Raw genomic sequence first — 21,220 nt, forward strand, 5'->3', positions numbered from 1 at the left:
CCTTGGCAGCAGCTGCCTGACACTGTTTTTTGCAGCTTAGTTTGCTGTTTATTAAAATTCCTAGATCCTTTTCCATATCAGTGTTACCGAGTGTTTTACCATTTAGTATGTACGGGTGACTTGCATTTTTCCTTCCCATGTGCATAACCTTACATTTATCAGTGTTAAACCTCATCTGCCACTTATCTGCCCAAGCCTCCAATCTATCCAGATCGCTCTGTAGTAGTATACTGTCCTCATCAGTGTAAATTACTTTACACAGTTTAGTGTCATCTGCGAAAATTTATACTTTACTATGCAAGCCTTCTACAAGATCATTAATAAATATATTGAAGAGAAGAGGGCCCAATACTGACCCCTGAGGTACTGCACTAGTGACAGTGACCCAATCTGAGTGTGTACCATTAATAACCACCCTCTGTTTTCTATCACTGAGCCAGTTAGATTCATTAACTAAGCTGTCGCCGTTCAACCATGTTGACCAGCTGGTTTGCATCCTTTGGATCCCCATGCTCAACCCAATGTTGAAGTTTAGCAGGTAGATCCACTACCACCTTCTCCACAATCTGTGTTGTGTGGATGAGTCTGGTGCCAGACATTTCCTTATGAGGTGGATGAGGTTGTACATCTGGAATCTGGCAGTCTTGTCCGTGGTAGAACTCCAATTATGGACCCTCCAGGCATGTACTGCCAGTTTAACTCCATCTTTAATGTGCTGAATGTCTTGCTCAATGAGGTTGCAACAGGCCTTTTGGGGTTGCACTGTCAAGGAAGGCACATTTACTTCCGCCCATTCGGCAGCTGGAAGTCTCTCTCTTTTTGCCATTTTCTTGAAGATCTGTATGGTAGCCCTCTACATCATCCTCTGGAGTCATCTTTTGCAAGGCCTGTTGCACAGCACTCCTCACATTAAAAGTCTTTGTAGGTCTTTCCTCCACCCTGTCGATATTCCAGGCTTCTCTCAATGCAGCCACTTGCTCCAATAACAGTCAATTCGTCTCTTTTCTGCTCAAGATTCACCTGTTGCTGGGCCTGTAAAACCTCTGTATGTGTCGGGTTAGCCTACTCATTGGCCTGTGCCAGCTGCTTTATCAGAACATAAGGGTTTGCCACAAAAATTCTGTCACGCCGTTGACCTTAGCAACTTGCCTGCATCTTCCTCCAAGTGTAAGAGATTGTGCACTTTTAGTGGGGTCAGCAATGACAGACTCGCAGACTTTGGGGGTTAAAAGTCCAAATAGCGCTTTATTTTCTACAGTACTTAGCACAACACAATTCAGGGCAAACAATTTATCTGTCAATTCAGTGAATCCATGTAAAGCATAACATCAAACGTCAAAATAAACTACTGCCCGTCTGGGGTCTAGCTAATACAGATAAATGTCTCTCTCACCTATGCTTTCAGCTTGTGAGGACACCCCTTCCAGCACTTTACCACACACTTTGTCACACCACATTATATTGAACTCCTACGAATAAAATATTTTTGTTTTCTTTTTAGCATTTATTAATAGGCACAAATAGATAGTCCCCCTTAAAATACTAGTAACACACAGTGCATCCTTCAGTAATTATTGCCACACAGTGGCCTCAAAAATAATTGTGCCCACCAAATAGTGCCCCTGACATTAAAGGGGTGTTCCAATTATGTGCTAAGTTATCACTAGAGTTGAGCGGACACCTGGATGTTCGGGTTCGGCCGAACTTGAAAAAAAAATTTGGGACCCGAACTCGATCCTGAACCCGAACCCCATTGAAGTCAATAGGGACCTGAACTTTTGCGCACTAAAATGGCTGTAAAAATGTCATGGAAAGAGCTAGAGGACTGCAAAAGGCAGCAAAATGTGCTTAAGAGCATGGCAAATGCTCTGCAAACAAATGTGGATAGGGAAATGAATTAAAAAAACATAAAAGACCTTAAAAAAATTAAAATTAGGAATGATGTAGGAGGAAGAGGTTGAGGAGGCGGTGAATGGGTGGATGTGGCTGTGTAGGCTCATGTGGCGGTCTAGGTGGAAGCGGTGGCGAAGAAGGAATAGCTAGCCAACACAGATGTGTGTTATTTTGCATTTTTACATAGGGGTATCCCCCAAAATATTGGGACATATAAAAAAAAAAGGAATAAGTGCACTTGAGTACAAGGATGGATGGTTGAGGCTGTTAGAACTGTCTATTCTGCACAAGGTACAGACAAGTCCTGAGGGATCCAAGCCTGGATTTTAATGAACGTGAGCTTGTCCACGTTGGCTGTGGACAGGCGGCTGTGTCTGTCTGTAATGACGCCTCCTGCCATGCTAAATACACGATCAGAGAGTACATTGACTGCAGGGCAGGCCAGCACCTCCAAGGCATACAGGGCAAGCTCTGGCCATGTGGACATTTTGGAGACCCAGAAGTTGAATGGGGCAGAACCATCAGTCAGTACGTGTAGGCGTGTGCACAGGTACTGTTCCACCATGTTGTTCAAATGCTGCCTCCTGCTAACACGCTCCATATCAGCAGTTGGGACCGGTTGTTGCGGCGAGGTGACAAAGCTTTTCCACATGTCGACCATGCTAACCCTGCCTTCTGAGGTGCTGGCGCTGACACAGCTGTGTTGGCGACCTCTTCCTCCTCCCCTGCCTTCACCTTGTGCTTCCACTTGTCCTACGGCATCAGTCGGGAATTCTCTCATGAGCGCGTTTACCAGAGTGCGCCTGTAGTCGCGCATCTTCCGATCACGCTCCAGTGAGAAAATTAAGGACGGCACAATGTCTTTGTAACGGGGATCCAGCAGGGTGGCCACCCAGTAGTCAGCACACGTTAAAATGTAGGCAACTCTGCTGTCGTTGCGTAGGCACCGCAGCATGTTGTCGCTCATGTGTGCCAGGATGCCCAGAGGTAAGGACAAGCTGTCCTCTGTGGGAGGCATATCATCTGTGTCCTCCGTATCCCCCCAGTCACGCACCAGTGATGGGGCCGAGCTGCGTTGGATGCCACCCCGCTGTGAACATGCTTCATCCCCATCCTCCTCCTCCTCCTCCTCCTCATCATCCTCCTCCTCCTCGTCCTCCAGTAGTGGGCCCTGGCTGGCCAAATTTGTACCTGGCCTCTGCTGTTGCAAAAATCCTCTTTCTGAGCCACTTCTAAAAGACTGGCCTGAAAGTGTTAGAGATGAACCCTCGTCCTCCTCCTCATCCTGAGCCACATCCTCTTCCATCATCGCCCTAAGTGTTTTATCAAGGAGACATAGAAGTGGTATTGTAACGCTGATAATCGCGTAATCGCCACTGGCCATGTTGGTGGAGTACTCGAAACAGCGCAACAGGGCACGCAGGTCTGTGACAGGGCACACAGGTGTGAAGAAGTGCCATGCCACGGAACTCCTTGAAGCTGCCTTTGGTGTGCTCGGTCCCTTATGAGGGTGGCCAGTAGCAGGCGAACTCTGCTTTTGCACCCTGCTCCCGCTTTTGCTACGCTGTTGGCTCGGTCTCACCACTGCCTCTTCCTCCGAACTCTGAAAGTCAGTGGCATGACCTTTATTCCATGTGGGGTCTAGGACCTCATCGTCCCCTGCATCGTCTTCCACCCAGTCTTCCTCCCTGACCTCCTTTTCGGTCTGCACAGTGCAGAAAGACGCAGCAGTTGGCACCTGGGTTTCGTCATCATCAGAGACGTGCTGAGGTGGTATTCTCATGTCCTCATCAGGAAACATAAGTGGTTGTGCGTCAGTGCATTCTATGTCTTCCACCCCTGGGGAAGGGCTAGTGGATGCCCTTGGGAAACCCTGCCAGCAGAGTCTTCAAACAGCATAAGAGACTGCTGCATGACTTGAGGCTCAGACAGGTTCCCCGATATGCACGGGGGTGATGTGACAGACTGATGAGCATGAGTTTCAGGCACTACCTGTGTGCTTTCTGCAGAAGACTGGGTGGGAGATAATGTGAACGTGCTGGATCCACTGTCGGACACCCAATTGACTAGCGCCTGTACTTGCTCAGGCCTTACCATCCTTAGAACAGCATTAGGCCCGACCAAATATCGCTGTAGATTCTGGCGGCTACTGGGACCTGAGGTAGTAGGTTCAGTAGGACGTGTAGCTATGACAGAACGGACACGCCCTCTCCCTGCACCAGAGGCTCCACCAACACCACCACCACGACCATGACCGCGTCCCTTATTTGATGTTTGCCTCATAGTTAGTGTTCACAAAGCAAAGTAAAAAGTGGTTAAGAATGTTAAAAATAATTAACCGCCAATAAAAACCCTGATGTAGGGTATTGCACAAAATTTTTTTTTTAGACTCTATATGACAGCGGTATTTCTTGCCTAAATGTGACAGTCACTTATGCATGTCTAATCCCAGATGTGCAGTATATTAGAGGGTTTTTTCACCCCACTAAGCAAAAAGATGTATTTGTGGCCTAAATGTGACAGTCACTTATGAACGTCTTATCCCAGAAGTGCAGTATATCAGGGGGGGGGGTTTTACCCCAGTAACCAAAAAGCAGTATTTCTGGCCTAAATGTGACAGTCACTTATGCACGTCTAATCCCAGATGTGCAGTATATTAGAGGGTTTTTTCACCCCAGTAAGCAAAAAGATGTGCACTATATGAAAAAAAGGTTTTTTTTAACCGCAGTAAGCAAAAAACTGTATTTCTGGACTTGCAGATAGCCTGTGCTGTTGCACTATCGTTGCATAAAATGGCTGCCGATTATGTATTAATATTGACAAACTGAAGTAAAAAAAGTTTGTTTTCAGCAGTAGTTGGGTAAGGGCATGCTTAAAAAAATTGTGCGCTGCACCCACAAAACACATTTGCTGTAGATCGCTGAGTAAAAAAAGCAGTTCTTGATAATATTTCTTCCTGATCTCTCCCTGACAGCAGCTGCAGCCTCTCCCTACACTAATCCGAGCAGAGTGGCGGGCGGCGCTACGTGACTCCAGCTTAAATAGAGGCTGGGTCACATGCTGCAGTTGCCCAATCACAGCCATGCCAATAGAAGGCATGGCTGTGATGGCCTTTTGGGGCAAGTAGTATGAAGCTTGTTGATTGGCTGCTGTGCAGCCTTTCAAAAAGCGCCAAGAAAGTGCCGAACACCGAACCTGAACCCGAACTTTTACGTAAATGTCCGGGTGCCGAAAAACCTAAACTTCGTTACGAACCCGAACTTTACCGTTTGGGTTCGCTCAACTCTAGTTATCACCTATCCACAGGATAGGGAATAACTATTAGATTGTTTTTTAGATTGGTAGTTCTACTGCTGTGAGAAAGTACACCTGGCACCCTGTGGAGCCCCCCAAAATGAAGAGTAGCCGGTCGGACATACTTGAAGCTGTTCCATTCATTTCCTTCCAGAGAAAGCTGAACACTGTACAATCTCTGGAACTCCCCTAGAAAAAAATGGAGCTGCTGCAAGCATGTCTAACTGGTCACTCCTTTTATTTTGGGGTCTCCACAGGGCATGGGTTACCGTTCTCGTGATCTGTGTAGGTTTCAGATAGAGAATAGCAAATTTCTCTAAAATTTGATTTGGTCGGTTCGCCAAATTTTCTGAATAGATTCGATCCAAATTAATTTGTGGTGAATTGCATTAAAAAATAGCTATTTCATGGCTGCAGAGAGCCTGTATAGTGGTGTAGAATACTGTGCATTGTGGCAACACGCATAGTGAGTCTGCTATAGTGAGTCTGCTATGCCGCTCTACAGAGCACTAGAGAGACCTCATTTGGAGTATTATGCACAGTACTGGAGACCATATATCCAGAAGGATATTGATACTTTGGAGAGTTCAGAGAAGAGCTACTAAACTGGTACATGGATTGCAGGATAAAACTTACCGGGAAAGATTAAAGGACCTTAACATGTATAGCTTGGAAGAAAGACGAGACAGAGGAGATATGATAGAAACTTTTAAATACATAATGGGAATCAACAAGGTAAAAGAGGGACTATTTAAAAGAAGAAAAACTGCTACATGAGGACATAGTTTTAAATTAGAGGGGCAAAGGTTTAAAGGTAATATCAGGAAGTATTACTTTACTGAGAGAGTAGTTGATGCATGGAATAGCCTTCCTGTTTCTATGGTAGTGAAACAATACTGTGAGTCAGTATGACATGCAGATGATAGGCGTTGATGTTAGAATCACTGCACACTTCACTTATTTGGGCAGTTACGGGGCCAAAACTGACCAAATAAGGCTACTTTCACACTAGCGTTCGGGTGTCCGCTTGTGAGCTCCGTTTGAAGGGGCTCACAAGCGTCCCCAAACACATCCGTCCAGCCCTAATGCATTCTGAGTGGACGTGGATCCGCTCAGAATGCATCAGTCTGGCAGCGTTCAGCCTCCGCTCCGCTCAGCAGGCGGACACCTGAACGCTGCTTGCAGCGTTCGGGTGTCCGCCTGGCCGTGTGGAGGCAAGCGGATCCGTCCAGACTTACAATGTAAGTCAATGGGGACGGATTCGTTTGAAGATGACACAATATGGCTCAATCTTCAAACGGATCCGTCCCCCATTGACTTTCAATGTAAAGTCTGGACGGATCCGTTCAGGCTACTTTCACACTTAGAAATTTTTTAACAATATAATGCAGACGGATCCGTTCTGAACAGAGCCACCGTCTTCATTATATGAGCGGATCCGCTGTGAAAGTAGCCTAACTCAAGTGTGTACTCGACCTTACAGGTCAATGTTAGCGTCAGGTATAAACAACCGTGCAGAGGCCCAAGATCCTACTATAGCATGAAAGAGAGCAATTCATTTACACCGTCGTCAGCTGATTCCACATAGATTTCTACAGAATCTGTTCTATCAAACGCTTATACAAGTAGAGCCCCCCTGACAGAGTGGAGAGGGTGTCAGCAGTAAATATGTTTTGACATCACTGATTATTTTGCCCTTCCTCTGATCCGTCAGAACAATAACCCTCAAATAAAAGATCCTATCTGTTGAGCATCCACCTTCACTCGGTCAGCATTTGGTTAGTAATCCATTAGTATTGCTAAAGCAAAAAAAAAAAAACAGGAATGAATCCAAAACAGAGATGATACGTGAATGGAATATTTGCATGTCTTCTGTGTTTTGTACCCACTCCTGCTTTTGGCTACCAAATCATAAGCCAATTCTGATGGGACCATACATGCCTTACAGCTGCTACATAGGCAGAAGCCATTGTGTGACTCATTTTTCCTTCCTTCTGACATATCAAAGGAAGGGTCAAATAAATGATGATGACAACCAGGCCAAAAAAGCCGAAATAGTGACCTAGTCATGAAGCCGGGAGGGTGGGAACAGCATGAGCAGTTCACAGAGTGGCCCAATGACATAGTGTGGAGTTGGCAGCAGCATCAGGAGACCACAGAGTGGCAAGGTGACATAGTGTGGAGGTAGCAGCAGCATCGGGAGACCACAGAGTGGCACAATGACAGAGTGGAGCTGGCAGCAGCAGCATGAGGAGGTCACAAAGTGGCAAGGTGACATAGTGTTGAGGTAGCAGCAGCATCAGGAGACCACAGAGTGGCAAGGTGACATAGTGTGGAGGTGGCAGCTGCATCAGGAGACCACAGAGTGGCAAGGCCACATAGTGTGGAGGTGGCAGCAGCATCAGCAGACCACAGAGTGGTATGGTGACATAGTGTGGAGGTAGCAGCACCATTAGGAGACTACAGAATGGCAAGGTGACATAGTGTGGAGGTGGCAGCAGCATCAGGAGACCACAGAGTTGCAAAGTGGCATAGTGTGGAGGTGACAGCACATCAGGAGACCACAGAGTGGCAAGGTGGCCTAGTGTGGAGGTGGCAGCAGCATGAGGAGGCCACAGAGTGGCAAGGTGACATAGTGTGGAGGTGGCAGCAGCAGCAGCATGAGGAGGCCACAGAGTGGCAAGGTGACATAGTGTGGAGGTGGCATCAGCATCAGGAGACCACAGAGTGGCAAGGTGACCTAATGTGGTGAGGTGGCAGCAGCATGAGGATACCACAGAGTGACCCGGTGAGTGGGGAGGTGGGTGGAACTAACAGTACTTACTGAACATGAATCAGATGTGGATCAGCCAGGATTTCCACCCACCAATGCCTGATGCATCAGACTAGATCATCCATGGTGCCACACCAACAATTTGTCAAAATAAACTGGTTTCTTCTGGCTACCTGCCACAGCTACTAATCTGATGCTGCCACCTGCCACACATCTGATGCCAAGTGCTCTTTCTTTCACCCACCATCTTCAGCTGCTACTGATATTGCCACCCATCTCCCCACTCTGTCACCGGGTCACTCTGCGGTCTCCTGATGCTGCTGCCACCTCCACACTGTCATTATGCCACTCTGTGGCCTCCTCCTGATGCTGCTGCTGCCGCTACCTCCGCACTCTCTCATTTTGCCACCCTGGGGCCTCCTGATGCTGCTGCCACCTCCACACTGTCATTGTGCCACTCTGTGGCCTCCTCCTGATGCTGTTGCTGCCACCTCCACACGCTTTCATTCTGCCACCCTGTGGCCTCCTGATACTGCTGCCACCTCCACACTGTCATTGTGCCACTCTGTGGCCTCCTCCTGATGCTGCTGCCAACTCCAGACTGTCATTTGGCCACTCTTTGGTCTCCTTATGCTGCTTCCACCTCACCACTCTGTCATAGTGCCACTCTGTGGACTTCTCATGCTGTTCCCACCCTCCCCACTTCATGACTTGGCCACTATTTTGCCTTTCAGCCTGGCTGACATCATCATTTATTTGACCCTTCTTCTGACCTGTCAGAAGGAAGGAAAAATGAGACCTACAACTGATCCTGTCTATGTAACACCTGTAAGGTCTGCATGACACGGTCCCTATTTTGCATCAGAATTGGCTAATGATTTGGTAGCCAAAAGCAGGAGCGTGTATAAACGTTTACTAGAACAGGTTCTGTAGACATCTATGTGGAATCAGCTTCTTGATGCCAACATTGAATTGATTATTTGGTCAGTTTTGGCCCTGTAACTTCCCAAATAAGTTAAGTGTGCAGTGATTCTAAGACTGACGCCTGTCATCTGCATATCATACGAACTCACAGTATTATTTCACTACCAAAGCAGACTCCCTATGCATATTACTGCAAGGCACAGTGTTCTACACCACTTTGAAGGCTCTCTGCAGCCAGGAAATAGCCATTTTTTAACGCGATTTGCCCAAAAAAATTCGGATCAAACCAAATTGCTTCAGAAAATTCGCTGAACCGGCCGAATTGAATTTTTGATAAATTTGCTCATCTTTAGTTATCACCTATTCTGTTTATAGAAGATACCAACATAATTGGAATTCCCCTTTAAGTGTAACAAACATAGTGTGCCCCAAAAATAATTACACTAAGGCCAAGTTCATACTTTGATCAGTTATTTCAATCAGTTATTGTGAGCCAAAACCCGTAGTGAAACCTACTCAGCGATCAGATATAATGGAAATATTTGTACCTGTTCTGTGTTTTTGATTCGCACATAGCTTTGGCTCACAATAAACTGAAGTGTAAACTTGGTCTAAGCTGATACTGCCCCGACATTAATATTGTCAAAGTTACCGTATGTCTCTTCAATAGATTACCACAGTAGTAATAATTGCCACCTATAATGCCCCCAGTAGTGTGCGTTGCCAAAGTGTCTCCATTACAGGTGATGTGCTGGCTACATCCTGAATTAAGCTCCCATGATAACCTTATTGCGCTGTACCATTGATCTACCGTCATAAACTTCAGGATTAGTGACCTATGAGGGTAAATGACAAGTCTGGGAGTCAGGGAGGCATTAAGGACCTGAATAAAATATTAGGGGCCCAAGAACAATATGTTTTGTGCTGGCAACACTCATGATTATAGTAAATAGTAAGGCTGTTAACAGCCTGCATTTGTGGGAGGGGCGTCTGGCTACTTATCCCCCTACCTGCCGCTCAGCCAGGCGCCCGAGCCTCACGCATTACTGCGGTATCGCACTCCCTCTTCCGACCAGTGTCTCTACTTCCGGTATACTGTGATCACGTGCCGCCGACGTCCGCATCGCCACATGCCAGCCTGCCAGGTAGTCGGGGCTCAGCTGGCCCCGCTCCAGCTGTGTCTCACGCCCGGCCGGGTCTCTAGCCCCTGGAGTGCCGGGTTGAGATGCCGCTCTCCCCCAGTATGTTCCGCCCACGGAATCACAGGCGGCTGGGTTGGGGGAGCGGCATCCTAGCTTCATGTCCTACCGGTCACATGCCGGCTCAGGATGTGTGTCAAGGAATGATTTAGTTATACTGCCACCGATTCCTAAATCAATCTGGAAACCAATTATGCTCCTAGGGCTTCCAGCACAGGAGGTGTGGGCAATTCTGGTTTTATGATGCAGGTAATACTCCTGTTTTTTAGGGGGGGGCGCAGCTTCATTGTGCTCCCCAACCCCTCCAGCAGATTGCCTGCGGGCTAGAAACACCGGCCCTCAATGCAGGTGCCCGTTTATACCCAGAGCAGCTATACATAGGCTGTTCAAAAAAAAATAATAAAAAATAAAAATAATAAAAAATATATATATATATATATACCAGAATTAAAGTTTTACAGCATCATAATACCAAAATTTGCGGTTTAGGTGCAGGGGATGATTTCACTTTACTGTTTTAAGACAGCGGGTTTTCGTTTTCTGTCTCAATTTGCTTCTGTCTCCTGGTCTTTCCGTTTTTCTGGGTCCCTGGATCACCCAGGTTGTCAATGTTCCTGGATCGCCCAGGTTGTCAGTGTCCCTGGATCGCCCAGGTTGTCAGTGTCCCTGGATCGCCCAGGTTGTCAGTGTCCCTGGATCGCCCAGGTTGTCAGGGTCCCTGGATCGCCCAGGTTGTCAGGGTCCCTGGATCGCCCAGGTTGTCAGTGTCCCTGGATCGCCCAGGTTGTCAGTGTCCCTGGATCGCCCAGGTTGTCAGTGTCCCTGGATCGCCCAGGTTGTCAGGGTCCCTGGATCGCCCAGGTTGTCAGGGTCCCTGGTTCGCCCAGGTTGTCAGTGTCCCTGGATCGCCCAGGTTGTCAGGGTCCCTGGATCGCCCAGGTTGTCAGGATCCCTGGATCGCCCAGGTTGTCAGTGTCCCTGGATCGCCCAGGTTGTCAGGGTCCCTGGATCGCCCAGGTTGTCAGTGTCCCTGGATCGCCCAGGTTGTCAGTGTCCCTGGATCGCCCAGGTTGTCAGTGTCCCTGGATCGCCCAGGTTGTCAGTGTCCCTGGATCGCCCAGGTTGTCAGTGTCCCTGGATCGCCCAGGTTGTCAGGGTCCCTGGATCGCCCAGGTTGTCAGGGTCCCTGGATCGCCCAGGTTGTCAGGGTCCCTGGATCGCCCAGGTTGTCAGGGTCCCTGGATCGCCCAGGTTGTCAGGGTCCCAGGTTGTCAGTGTCCCTGGATCGCCCAGGTTCTGTCTTCGTTTTCTAAAGCCACCCTTCGGGGTATTCAAAAGGAGGGGAAGGGATCCGTGAGCCATAGGCAACCTGTGTCTGGTAAATTGTTCAGGGATCTTTCTTCGTCATTGGATGGTAATTCTTTTGGGCCCTTCACTAGCCTGATTTTGAAAGCGGCCATGTATCTCACCTTTTATGGATTCCTCCGGCCTGGTGAGGTTCTGGCGGGTCCAAATCGCCATAACCATCCTCTGAAGCAGCATCAGTTATGGGGTCAGGGCCATTACACTCCCCTGCTACCTTCCACCAAAACCATTCAGACGGGACCCCCTTCCGAGGTTAAATTCTATCCCACGTTGAACGATTGGTGCCCAGTTCAGGTGCTGCATCAACTGCTAGCCCTCAACCAAGGTTCATCACCAGATAGCCCGCTCCTGCCACACGCAGGCAAGCCTCAGCACCCTCAGTTTATATCTTTCATCCGTGCCCTCGCCCAGGGTCTAGGCTATGACCCCAAGGTAATTTTGGGCCACTTATGTCGCTAGGGGCAGCCTCCGCTGCTTCTCGGCATCAGGTGCCAGCTCATGTCATCTGGTCCATGGGGCGGTGGCGGTCCTCCTGCTTTACTAGGGATATACCCAATCCTCAAGTAGAGATATATCGTGCCTTTCGATCACTGGCTTTGTAGTTTGCAATTAAGTGTTGTACCTAACTGATGTTTTTTGCCCCCTTTTTTCACTGGTGTACCCGCGCCCGCTGCTCCCGGCACAATTCAGCCACTATGTTCAGGGCAGGTTTCTCTGCGTGCGCCGGCGTTGTCCTAGCCCTGACCATAAATAGTAAGGCTGTTAACAGCCTGCATTTGTGGGAGGGGCGTCTGGCTACTTATCCCCCTACCTGCCGCTCAGCCAGGCGCCCGAGCCTCACGCCCCTCCCTCCCGCCCTTTTTCTCAAAGCTCCCTTCAGGTATGCCCCCTTTTTTCACTGGTGTACCCGCGCCCGTGGCTCCCGGCACAATTCAGCCACTATGTTCAGGGCAGGTTTCTCTGCGTGCGCCGGCGTTGTCCTAGCCCTGACCATAAATATAAAATGTTCTAAGTTTTACAGAATCAAAGTATTGAATTTAGAATTTCGTTTTTACGCTTCATCGTAGAAGCTAAAAAATATAATTCAAGCTATGATGCATCCTTCACATGAAAGAAAACAGTACCCAACTGACCCAGTTGACTTATAATCATCAGTCCATTGAGTTCCTAAAATCCTAAAAATAACTCTGCAATGCGCATCAAATGCTAAAGGACTCCCGATTATTGAATACAGCGATGAACAGCAGAACACATGAGGAGTGTGGGCATAGCTTAACTGGAATTTTTAGCAGAATTTAAGAACACCAAGAAATCCTGGTTTCCATGAATTTGCAATTCAATACACCTTCACTGATAATGAGTAGTGTAAAGTTCGTTCTGCTTACATTCCTAGACAATACCATATACAATCACATGACTCTTTTTTCCAGTTTCATGCACTCCTCTTCTACCAAATCAGAAAACCCTATTTACAAGGGGCAGGGCTGAGGAAGGACTTTAAATAGAGACTGTGATGCTGTTGTCATCCAAAGCAGCTCAGCTTCTTCTCTCTAGGGAATTGGACCTAAAAGCTGTCAAGAAGCATGAAGTCTCTTATCTTCTTAGCCATAGTGGTTCAAGCACTCGCTGGACCATTTGGTAAACATGGTAAGGATCTTTTCACTTGAAAAATGTACGAATGGACGCTCAAATCATAAAATATTACTGATTTGTAAAGGACAGCCTTACAGACTCCATGCTCATGGTTGAGCGATGTGCACGGAGACTGTAAGGCTTTCTAATACAGAACCTCTACTTTATGCATTGCGGCACAGGTTCCATTAGATGTCTTGCGTACGGAGATATTCTTATGTAGAAGCAATGCACCTAGGAGAGCTATAGAATCCTGTTTTTTTCACATAAGTGACTTTTCTATTCGGATATGATGCGTGTAGTGAGTGCATAGCATCTGGACTGAATCCTGACCCATTCATGTCTGGGTCTGAGTACATGAGTGTAGTTTTTCATGCATCTTGATGCAATGCACTTTTCAGTGATGGTTGCTAGTAGATTGTTATTTTGTTTTTTCAAGTACAAGAGTGTTGTTTTCCCCACATCATCTTTGCATTCAATAAAAATCGCAGTACCTTCTATATTGTGCGTTTTTAAGGCAGCCCTAGCTCTATAAAAGTGAAAAACAGAAGGCATCCGGATGCAATGTGATTTTCACTGTTGTCTGCTAGATGTTGAGAGTTATTCTTCAGCTTTTCTTCACAGGTGGTAAAAACGCATGCATTCCAGAAAAAGCACTCGCATAAAAAATGTATTCAACTTGTATGCAAAACCACCAGTTTTTTCCTGAACAGATCCTGACACAATCTGTATTGATCATGTGAAAGAGGCCTAAATATGTCACCGTTTTTTGTTGTCATGTATGTCAGTCGGCACTACGGTTGTAGCGTGGTGGTGCACGTGTCCTAGGGTTGGCGTCCCATATAAATAGTGATAGTAAAGGGCCGCCACACACGTTTTTTGTTGCCAGTCAGGGAATCAAACATTGTTCATATGAAATCAAAAGGCATGAAAAAATATAGAAGAGGAAAAATGTAACTGTAGACCTCAGACCTCGTAATGTTACGTCTTATAAGATGATGGTTCATTGGAAGGGTTGTTCATTGGTTTGCACTGATTTGTTATGTACTTTGCAGATGCTTGTTCTAGTATCAGTTATGCAGAGGTAAGTAATGAAGGTCCACCAGTTTAAAGAGAACCTGTCACCGGGATTTTGTGTATAGAGCTGAGGACATGGGTTGCTAGATCGCCGCTAGCACATCTGCAATACCCAGTCCCCATAGCTCTGTGTGCTTTTATTGTGTAAAAAAAAAAACGATTTGATACATATGCAAATTACCCTGAGATGAGTCCTGTCCCTGACTCATCTCACATACAGGACTCATCTCAGATTAATTTGCATATGTATCAAATCCCTTTCTTCACACAATAAAAGCACACAGAGCTATGCAAATCCAGTCTTTCAGTTATACTTACATAGGATGAATAATCAGTAGTTAATTACATTCTACTAAGGCGGATATTATTTATTTTTCTTTTGTTAGCATTTTATATAGTACTGTTTTCTTAGAGGTTTTGGAGGCTTTAGGTACACATCCGTATTATCGCTTTGTACAAGCTTGTCATACAGAGCTGTAAGGGTACGACCACATGGTCTGGTTTCTGCATGCAGTTTTAGAAGCCAAAACCAGGAGTGAATTCAAAAAAGAGGATAAGTCAAATCTGTCCTCTATAATTTCTCAATGTTTTTGATCCACATTACACACCTGATTTTCGCTTCGAAAATTCCATGCGGAAACCTGAACATCTGGCTGTTAGAGATGTTGCGAACATAAAATTTTCCGTTTGCGAACGGCGAACGCGAATTTCCGCAAGTGTTCGCGAACGTGCGAACCGGGCGAACCGCAATAGACTTCAATAGGAAGACGAATTTGAAAACCCACAGGGACTCTTTGTGGCCACAATAGTGATGGAAAAGTTGTTTCAAGGGGACTAACACCTGGACTGTGGCATGCCGGAGGGGGGACCCATGGCAAAACTCCCATGGAAAATGACGTAGTTGACCCAGAGTGTGGTAAGTTGAAATCGCAATGCGATTTATAGAACTTGAATTAATCGCATTGCGATTTCAACTTTCTCAAATCCGACAGTACATTCTAGCATGGAGTCATTCCCATGGTGATGGGGACGCTCCATGAGCACGGAAGTCGGCAGAAGTTCTAAGTTGAAATCGCAATGCGATTTATAGAACTTCAATTAATCGCATTGCGATTTCAACTTAGATCTTCTGCCGACTTCCGTGCTCATGGAGCGTCCCCATCACCATGGGAACGACTCCATGCTAGAATGTACTGTCGGATTTGAGAAGGTTGTAATCGCAATGCGATTATTGCAGGTTATATTAATCTCATTGTGAATTCATCTTAGAGCTGCTGGGTTCCTAATGGTTGTATTGCTAGAATATAACGAAGATTGAGAACATAGTGCTATATTCGTTATATTCGTCAATTCTATCAATATAACCATTAGGAACCCAGCTCTAAGTTGTAATCGCAATGCGATTAATATAACCTGTATTCATCGAATTGCGATTACAACTTTGTGACACTGCAGCTTCAGACTTAATCTAAGATGGATGCTGTCCTTGCTTTTTGATAGGCGGTGGGAGGGTCTGGGAGGGAGGGTCTGCTGCTGATTGGCTGGAATGTGTCTGCTGACTGTGAGGTACAGGGTCAAAGTTTGCTCAATGATGACGTATAGGAGGCGGACCGAACATCGCATATGTTCGCCTGTAGCGGCGAACACGAACAAGCTATGTTCGCCGGTAACTATTCGCCGGCGAATAGTTTGGGACATCTCTACTGGCTGTACCCTAAGACATCACTCATAGAAGTCTATGGTACCAGATGTAGCTCAAAATACTCAGACAGAAAAACGGTGTCATGTTTAAATGCCATATTAGATTTAAAAAAATATACAGCTCCGTAGTACGGACCTGTAGGAACTTGTGGTCCCACCCTATAGCATAAATGTTCCATTATCTGCATCTGTATCTTTCATTATTTTCTGCAGAAAATATTTAGAAAAAAGGGCTCACGTTTTCATTCTGTCTGTTTTGTCTACATGTATATCTTCACATTTAAATTAACTTTGCTTGTGTCTTTCAAAAGTTATTATTATGCAATTTGACTTACAGTATGAGTATTTTTTTATTCAGAAAAAAATGTGTTATATTTGAAGTTATTCCATTTTCACACAATCTTGTGTCTAACAGAAAAATCTGGCCCTGGCTTTGGTCCTCCACATGATCCACGTACTCCTAAACCTTCACATGAATCACCCACTGGCCTTGTCCATGCTTCTGAGCATCATAATCTAACAGGACAATCCCCACATGATAACTCTTCCCAACCACGTCATCCAAAAGGTTTAGAAGGTCATCCAAGGCATAGCAGACAAGTCTCAAAAACAACCCAACCCAAGGGCACACATCCACCTGCTGGAGGTCACCAACCCTCTAAAAAACCACCTACTATGCGTAAACCACAGAACAAACCTGGACAGGTAAATTATGTAATTTGTAAATTATCATCATAGGTATTCAACTGTCAGTTGCATCTAGGGTGATAGGAGGGTGATAAGCAATAGGGCCTAGTATGGTGTAGAAGGGTGATAAGGTGTAAGACAGTGATAAGCGATAGGGCCTTCATAATAGCTCACAGGAAGATTGTCAGTCATGTCTCAGAAGTTTAAGTTGGCCATACACATTAGATGTATCATTTTTCATCCAAACCTGAGGATTTTGGTGGGACCAGATGTCATTTAATGTATAAGGGGACCTCCTGTCTTTCCTCTGATGGCAGGTGTTGTGGATAGAAGGATAGGGCTGTTAGATTTCAATATATCTGATTGTTTTGCTCTAGGGGGAGATCAGCCACCACCAAAATTGTCTGGCAGCAGAAGCTTACTCCAATCCCATTACTCAGAATCCATGCATGCTCATCCAAGCTTAGAGTACATTTATATGGAGAAGGTTTGGAGAAATAGCTGTTTGGATATAGGTCTCGTTAAATATATATACACATACTTGTTTTTCAGTTGCTTCATAACAAAGCAAATTTCATGTTCAGGACTCTAGGAGAGATGAATGATAGCAGTAATAACAGCATAATGGCTTTGTCCAAGCTTTCCAACAAACAGGAATTCATACGAAACAGTAATAAAGGTTTTCAGTCTGCAAAGTGCTCAGGGTCATATACTCAGAGGTGATGCTTCCATTTAAGAAGGGAATGTTCTGTTCATAACAAGATGTAGGATGTGCTGCAATAATAATGGGTACATTTGATTTGTATACATTCGAAAACATGTATGGATAATTTGCTTACATGTATTCCAGGGTCCTAGACCTACACCCAAACAAAATGTTGCGAAGAGTCATCCTACAGCGGCTCCACATGTAGCCCACACACATCCAAGTGTTGCAAGCCGACCTCAAAATCCAACCCACTCAACTAAGAATACACAAAAAAAAATGGGACAAAAGAACCATAGTAAGTTATGATTCTTATTCATCTGGAAGCTGACACTTTTTCTTCTTCTTCAAGAGCATTAAGGGCCTGAGCTATCTGCCACTGATTGCACAGGCACTGCTCCCACATAATCACTGATGTAATGTGTTGGTAGTATGTGGCTGCAAGCTGGGATCGGAGAAAAGTTTTTAGTAACTAACCCTTCAATGCCACAAGAACACATGACTGAGGGATTGTAATGGGAATCATTATAGAACAGTTCAATACTTGACAATGTTTCTTGTAATTTCATGTTAGGGCTTATCAATGATGTGCCATAGAATTTGCACACATCGTGTTTTTTGTCTCCATTTAACATATACCCAAGGAAAACTCGAGCCATATATGTTAAATGGGGACCGACACTACCAGTGGTATTCATCATGGATTCCATTATATTCTATCACGCATACATGACAGGAATTTATCAACCATAGTCTAAAATGACATCCATCATGAAAAACAATTGGAAAGTTCATGACCTACTGTATACAGTTAATGGATTTGAAGTACGTTATGTATCTATGGTGGCCTCCATAACCCAATGGGCACTACTGTAGAAAAAGTGTAATTTTAACATGTACTTTCAATTTTTATTGAACTTCACCCCTGTGCCTAGAATCTGACAAAAAAGTGCAGCAAATTGGTGAAGTTTTGGCACAACCAGGGTTTCTACCTTTTTTCAGTTAAATGAACAGGGGTTAAGATGCTTTACAATTCTGGCATAAAATTGTGTCTCAAAGTTAGCCAACCAAATGTTGGTACAGTGCTCCCTTAGGACACAATGGCTTCAGGATACAATATTTTTAATGGTCTTTTCTGGCCCATTATAAGTTGAAACTAGACTCAACATACAATGCTTCAGACTCAGATCCAATCAATCAAGGTCACTTCTCTGGTAAAATAGCTGTATTAATTGCTAGTTAGCAGCTATTCCTGACTGTTATATGTAAGGACTTGTTTTATCTGTCTTAGTTATCTACTTATTTTTCTTAAATCTTAATTTTCTCTTATCTTGGATGACATTTTAGGGCTTTGGAACCGATTACGCAGTTGCAATGGCTTCAACATATAATAGTCGTCCTGGAACCAATTAATGTTGTAACTTGAGGGACCACTGTATAGAGCTAAACAAAGGTGTCTATCCCTGCACCACATTTATCACCCAGCCTAAGCCACTGTGATAAAATGTAGTGGAGGTCTAGACATTGTAAGTTTACGCCATCTATTATTATTAAGCACTTTTTGTGCTTAAAAACTAAAGGACAGACTTCATACATACAGAGTTGAACAAAAATGTGTATATTCCTTAAAGGGAACCTGTCATGAGGATATTTGATTATAATCTAACTAATTATATACAATCATTAACTACTAAAAAGTGCCTTAGATGTATTCACTTTCTGGTGTGACAGATGGTTACCTCATAATATATACACAAAGATGCCACATGCCGCATGCTAATAAGCTGATTTGAGTCCAGCGTGATGTCATTGAGTCCAGCGTATATTTAATTCAGAGCTAAAGCCACTCCCCTGCCCACCTGCTGCTGATTCATATGGAAAATAACTGTCATTCAGCAGCAGGTGGGCAGGGAGACTCAGGAGCTCATGAATATTCAGGACTCATCATTATCAGCTGGAGCTTTTCAATACAAGATGTTGGCAGACTGACTGGGTCAATTATAGAAAGTGACCCAGCATTTTGCTAAGAGAATTAGTCACTTATTTATGTTGCCCTTAGTTAGGACACCATAAAACTGGTGACAGGTTCCCTTTAAGGACAACAATGGTTTAAAGGGTTTGAAAGGGTTTCTGAGATTTTAAAACAGACTATCCTCAGGCTAGGTCATCAGCATCTGAAGACCCCCACTGATCAGCTGCTTGGGAAGGCATCAGCACTCACAGTAGCACCACAGCCTTCTTGTGGCTTTGTCTAGCCATGTGACATCACTTTTATTGGTCACATGGCCTAGGTGCAGCTCAGCCCCTTTGAAGTGATCGGGGGTAAACTGCGATCCCAAGAACAGCCACTATACAATATATGGCACTGTGTTTGGTGAGTTGAGAAAAGTAGCTCTACTGTGAGCGTCCGTGCCTTCTCAAATAGTTGATCAGCGGGGTCCCAGGTATTACACCCCTACAGATGACCTATCCAGAGGTATATTTCTATCTGTGATAGACAATTGTATAATGTAGTCAGTTACACAGGGGAACTATCTTTGTTGTAAAACAGGATCTTTTTGAATTTCCTATTCAATATTTTTTGTAATATTTTATTCCTTTATGTTACACGAGCTGTCCATAATATTCTAACAATCCTATATTATTTTGTTTTACAGAAGGATGAAAGAACAACTATGGAGTGCCTCCATGAATGTAATAGCAAACATTAGCATGCAAATAAAATGAAATTAAAATTATGTTTCCTTGAAGTTTTTTTTTTTTCTGACGGAATTTGCACATGTATTGCTATTGTAGTAAGCTGAATCTCTTTAATTACAGGGTTATTATAGGATTAGAAAAAAACGCTGTCTGATTTCTTCTAGAAATATCCTCACACAGTTCATAGGTAGGGTTGGGTCTGGTATTGCAGTTTTGTTCCACTGAAGTTAAAAAGGCATTGGTGGAGATTGGTGAAGACCCCAAACAGTGCCACACCTGTCCACAGGTTGTGTTTGATATGGTAACGTAGCCCTTTAAAATGGTATTCTGGTTTTGAAATATTAATGAACTATCCTCAGGTAAAATCATCAATATGAGATTGGTGGAGGTGTGACTTTCGACACCCCCATTGATCAGCTGTATGAGGGGTTGTGGCGCTAATACGAATGCCTCATCCTCTTCAATGTTTACCTTCATACCGTCTAGATTGCAGTAGTGGTGCAGTTTAATTACAACTGTTCCTACCATTCAAGAGAATGGAAGAGGAATCACCACTCCTACAATCTAGACTGCATGCAGGTAAACATTGAAGGGGATGCAGTTCTTGCACTAGCTCCACAGCCCCTTCAAACAGCTGATCGATATGAGTGCTGAGTCTCACACCTTCAATAATCTGATATTCATGACTTATCCTGAGTAGGGAGGAGCACCGAATTTTGGGGTGTCCGTGACACGGACCCGAACCCGAACATTTTCATAAAAGTCCTGGTTCGGGTTCGGTGTTCGGCGCTTTCTTGGCACTTTTTGAAAGGCTGCAAAGCAGCCAATCAACAAGCGTCATACTGCTTGCCCCAAGAGGCCATCACAGACATGCCTACTATTGGCATGGCTGTGATTGGCCAGTGCAGCATGTGACCCAGCCTCTATTTAAGGGCTCTTTCACACGTGTGTTCTTTTCTTCCGGCATAGAATTCCGTCGTCGGGGCTCTATGCCGGAAGAATCCTGATCAGTTTTATCCTAATGCATTCTGAATGGAGTGAAATCCGTTCAGGATGCATCAGGATGTCTTCAGTTCCGAAACGGAACGTTTTTTGGCCGGAGAAAATACCACAGTATGCTGCGCTTTTTGCTCTGGCCAAAAATCCTGAAGACTTGCCGCAAGGCCGGATCCGGAATGAATGCCCATTGAAAGGCATTGATCCGGATCCGGCCTTAAGCTAAACGTCGTTTCGGCGCATTGCCGGATCCGACGTTTAGCTTTTTCTCAA

The 21,220-nt window shown here is 45.0% G+C and overlaps 1 protein-coding gene across 1 annotated transcript; it reads left to right on the forward strand.

The window, feature by feature from the left end:
* Nucleotides 1-13,018: 13,018 nt before the first annotated feature.
* Nucleotides 13,019-19,957, forward strand: LOC122940312 (basic salivary proline-rich protein 2-like). Its single transcript, XM_044296924.1, has 4 exons — nucleotides 13,019-13,095; nucleotides 16,274-16,563; nucleotides 17,396-17,549; nucleotides 19,909-19,957. The coding sequence occupies exons 1-4, from the start codon at nucleotides 13,032-13,034 to the stop codon at nucleotides 19,914-19,916; spliced, it is 516 nt and encodes a 171-aa protein (XP_044152859.1). The 5' UTR covers nucleotides 13,019-13,031; the 3' UTR covers nucleotides 19,917-19,957.
* The last annotated feature ends 1,263 nt before the right edge of the window (nucleotides 19,958-21,220 follow it).

Source organism: Bufo gargarizans, chromosome 6, assembly GCF_014858855.1.
Source record: "Bufo gargarizans isolate SCDJY-AF-19 chromosome 6, ASM1485885v1, whole genome shotgun sequence".
NCBI lineage: Eukaryota > Metazoa > Chordata > Amphibia > Anura > Bufonidae > Bufo > Bufo gargarizans.

Excerpts from the sequence above, each read along its gene's own strand:
- LOC122940312 (XM_044296924.1), top strand. The coding sequence starts at position 13,032 with ATGAAGTCTCTTATCTTCTTAGCCATAGTGGTTCAAGCACTCGCTGGA. Across the intron at positions 13,096-16,273 it reads TGGACCATTTGGTAAACATG|AAAAATCTGGCCCTGGCTTT; the intron begins GTAAGGATCTTT and ends TGTGTCTAACAG. Across the intron at positions 16,564-17,395 it reads CACAGAACAAACCTGGACAG|GGTCCTAGACCTACACCCAA; the intron begins GTAAATTATGTA and ends CATGTATTCCAG.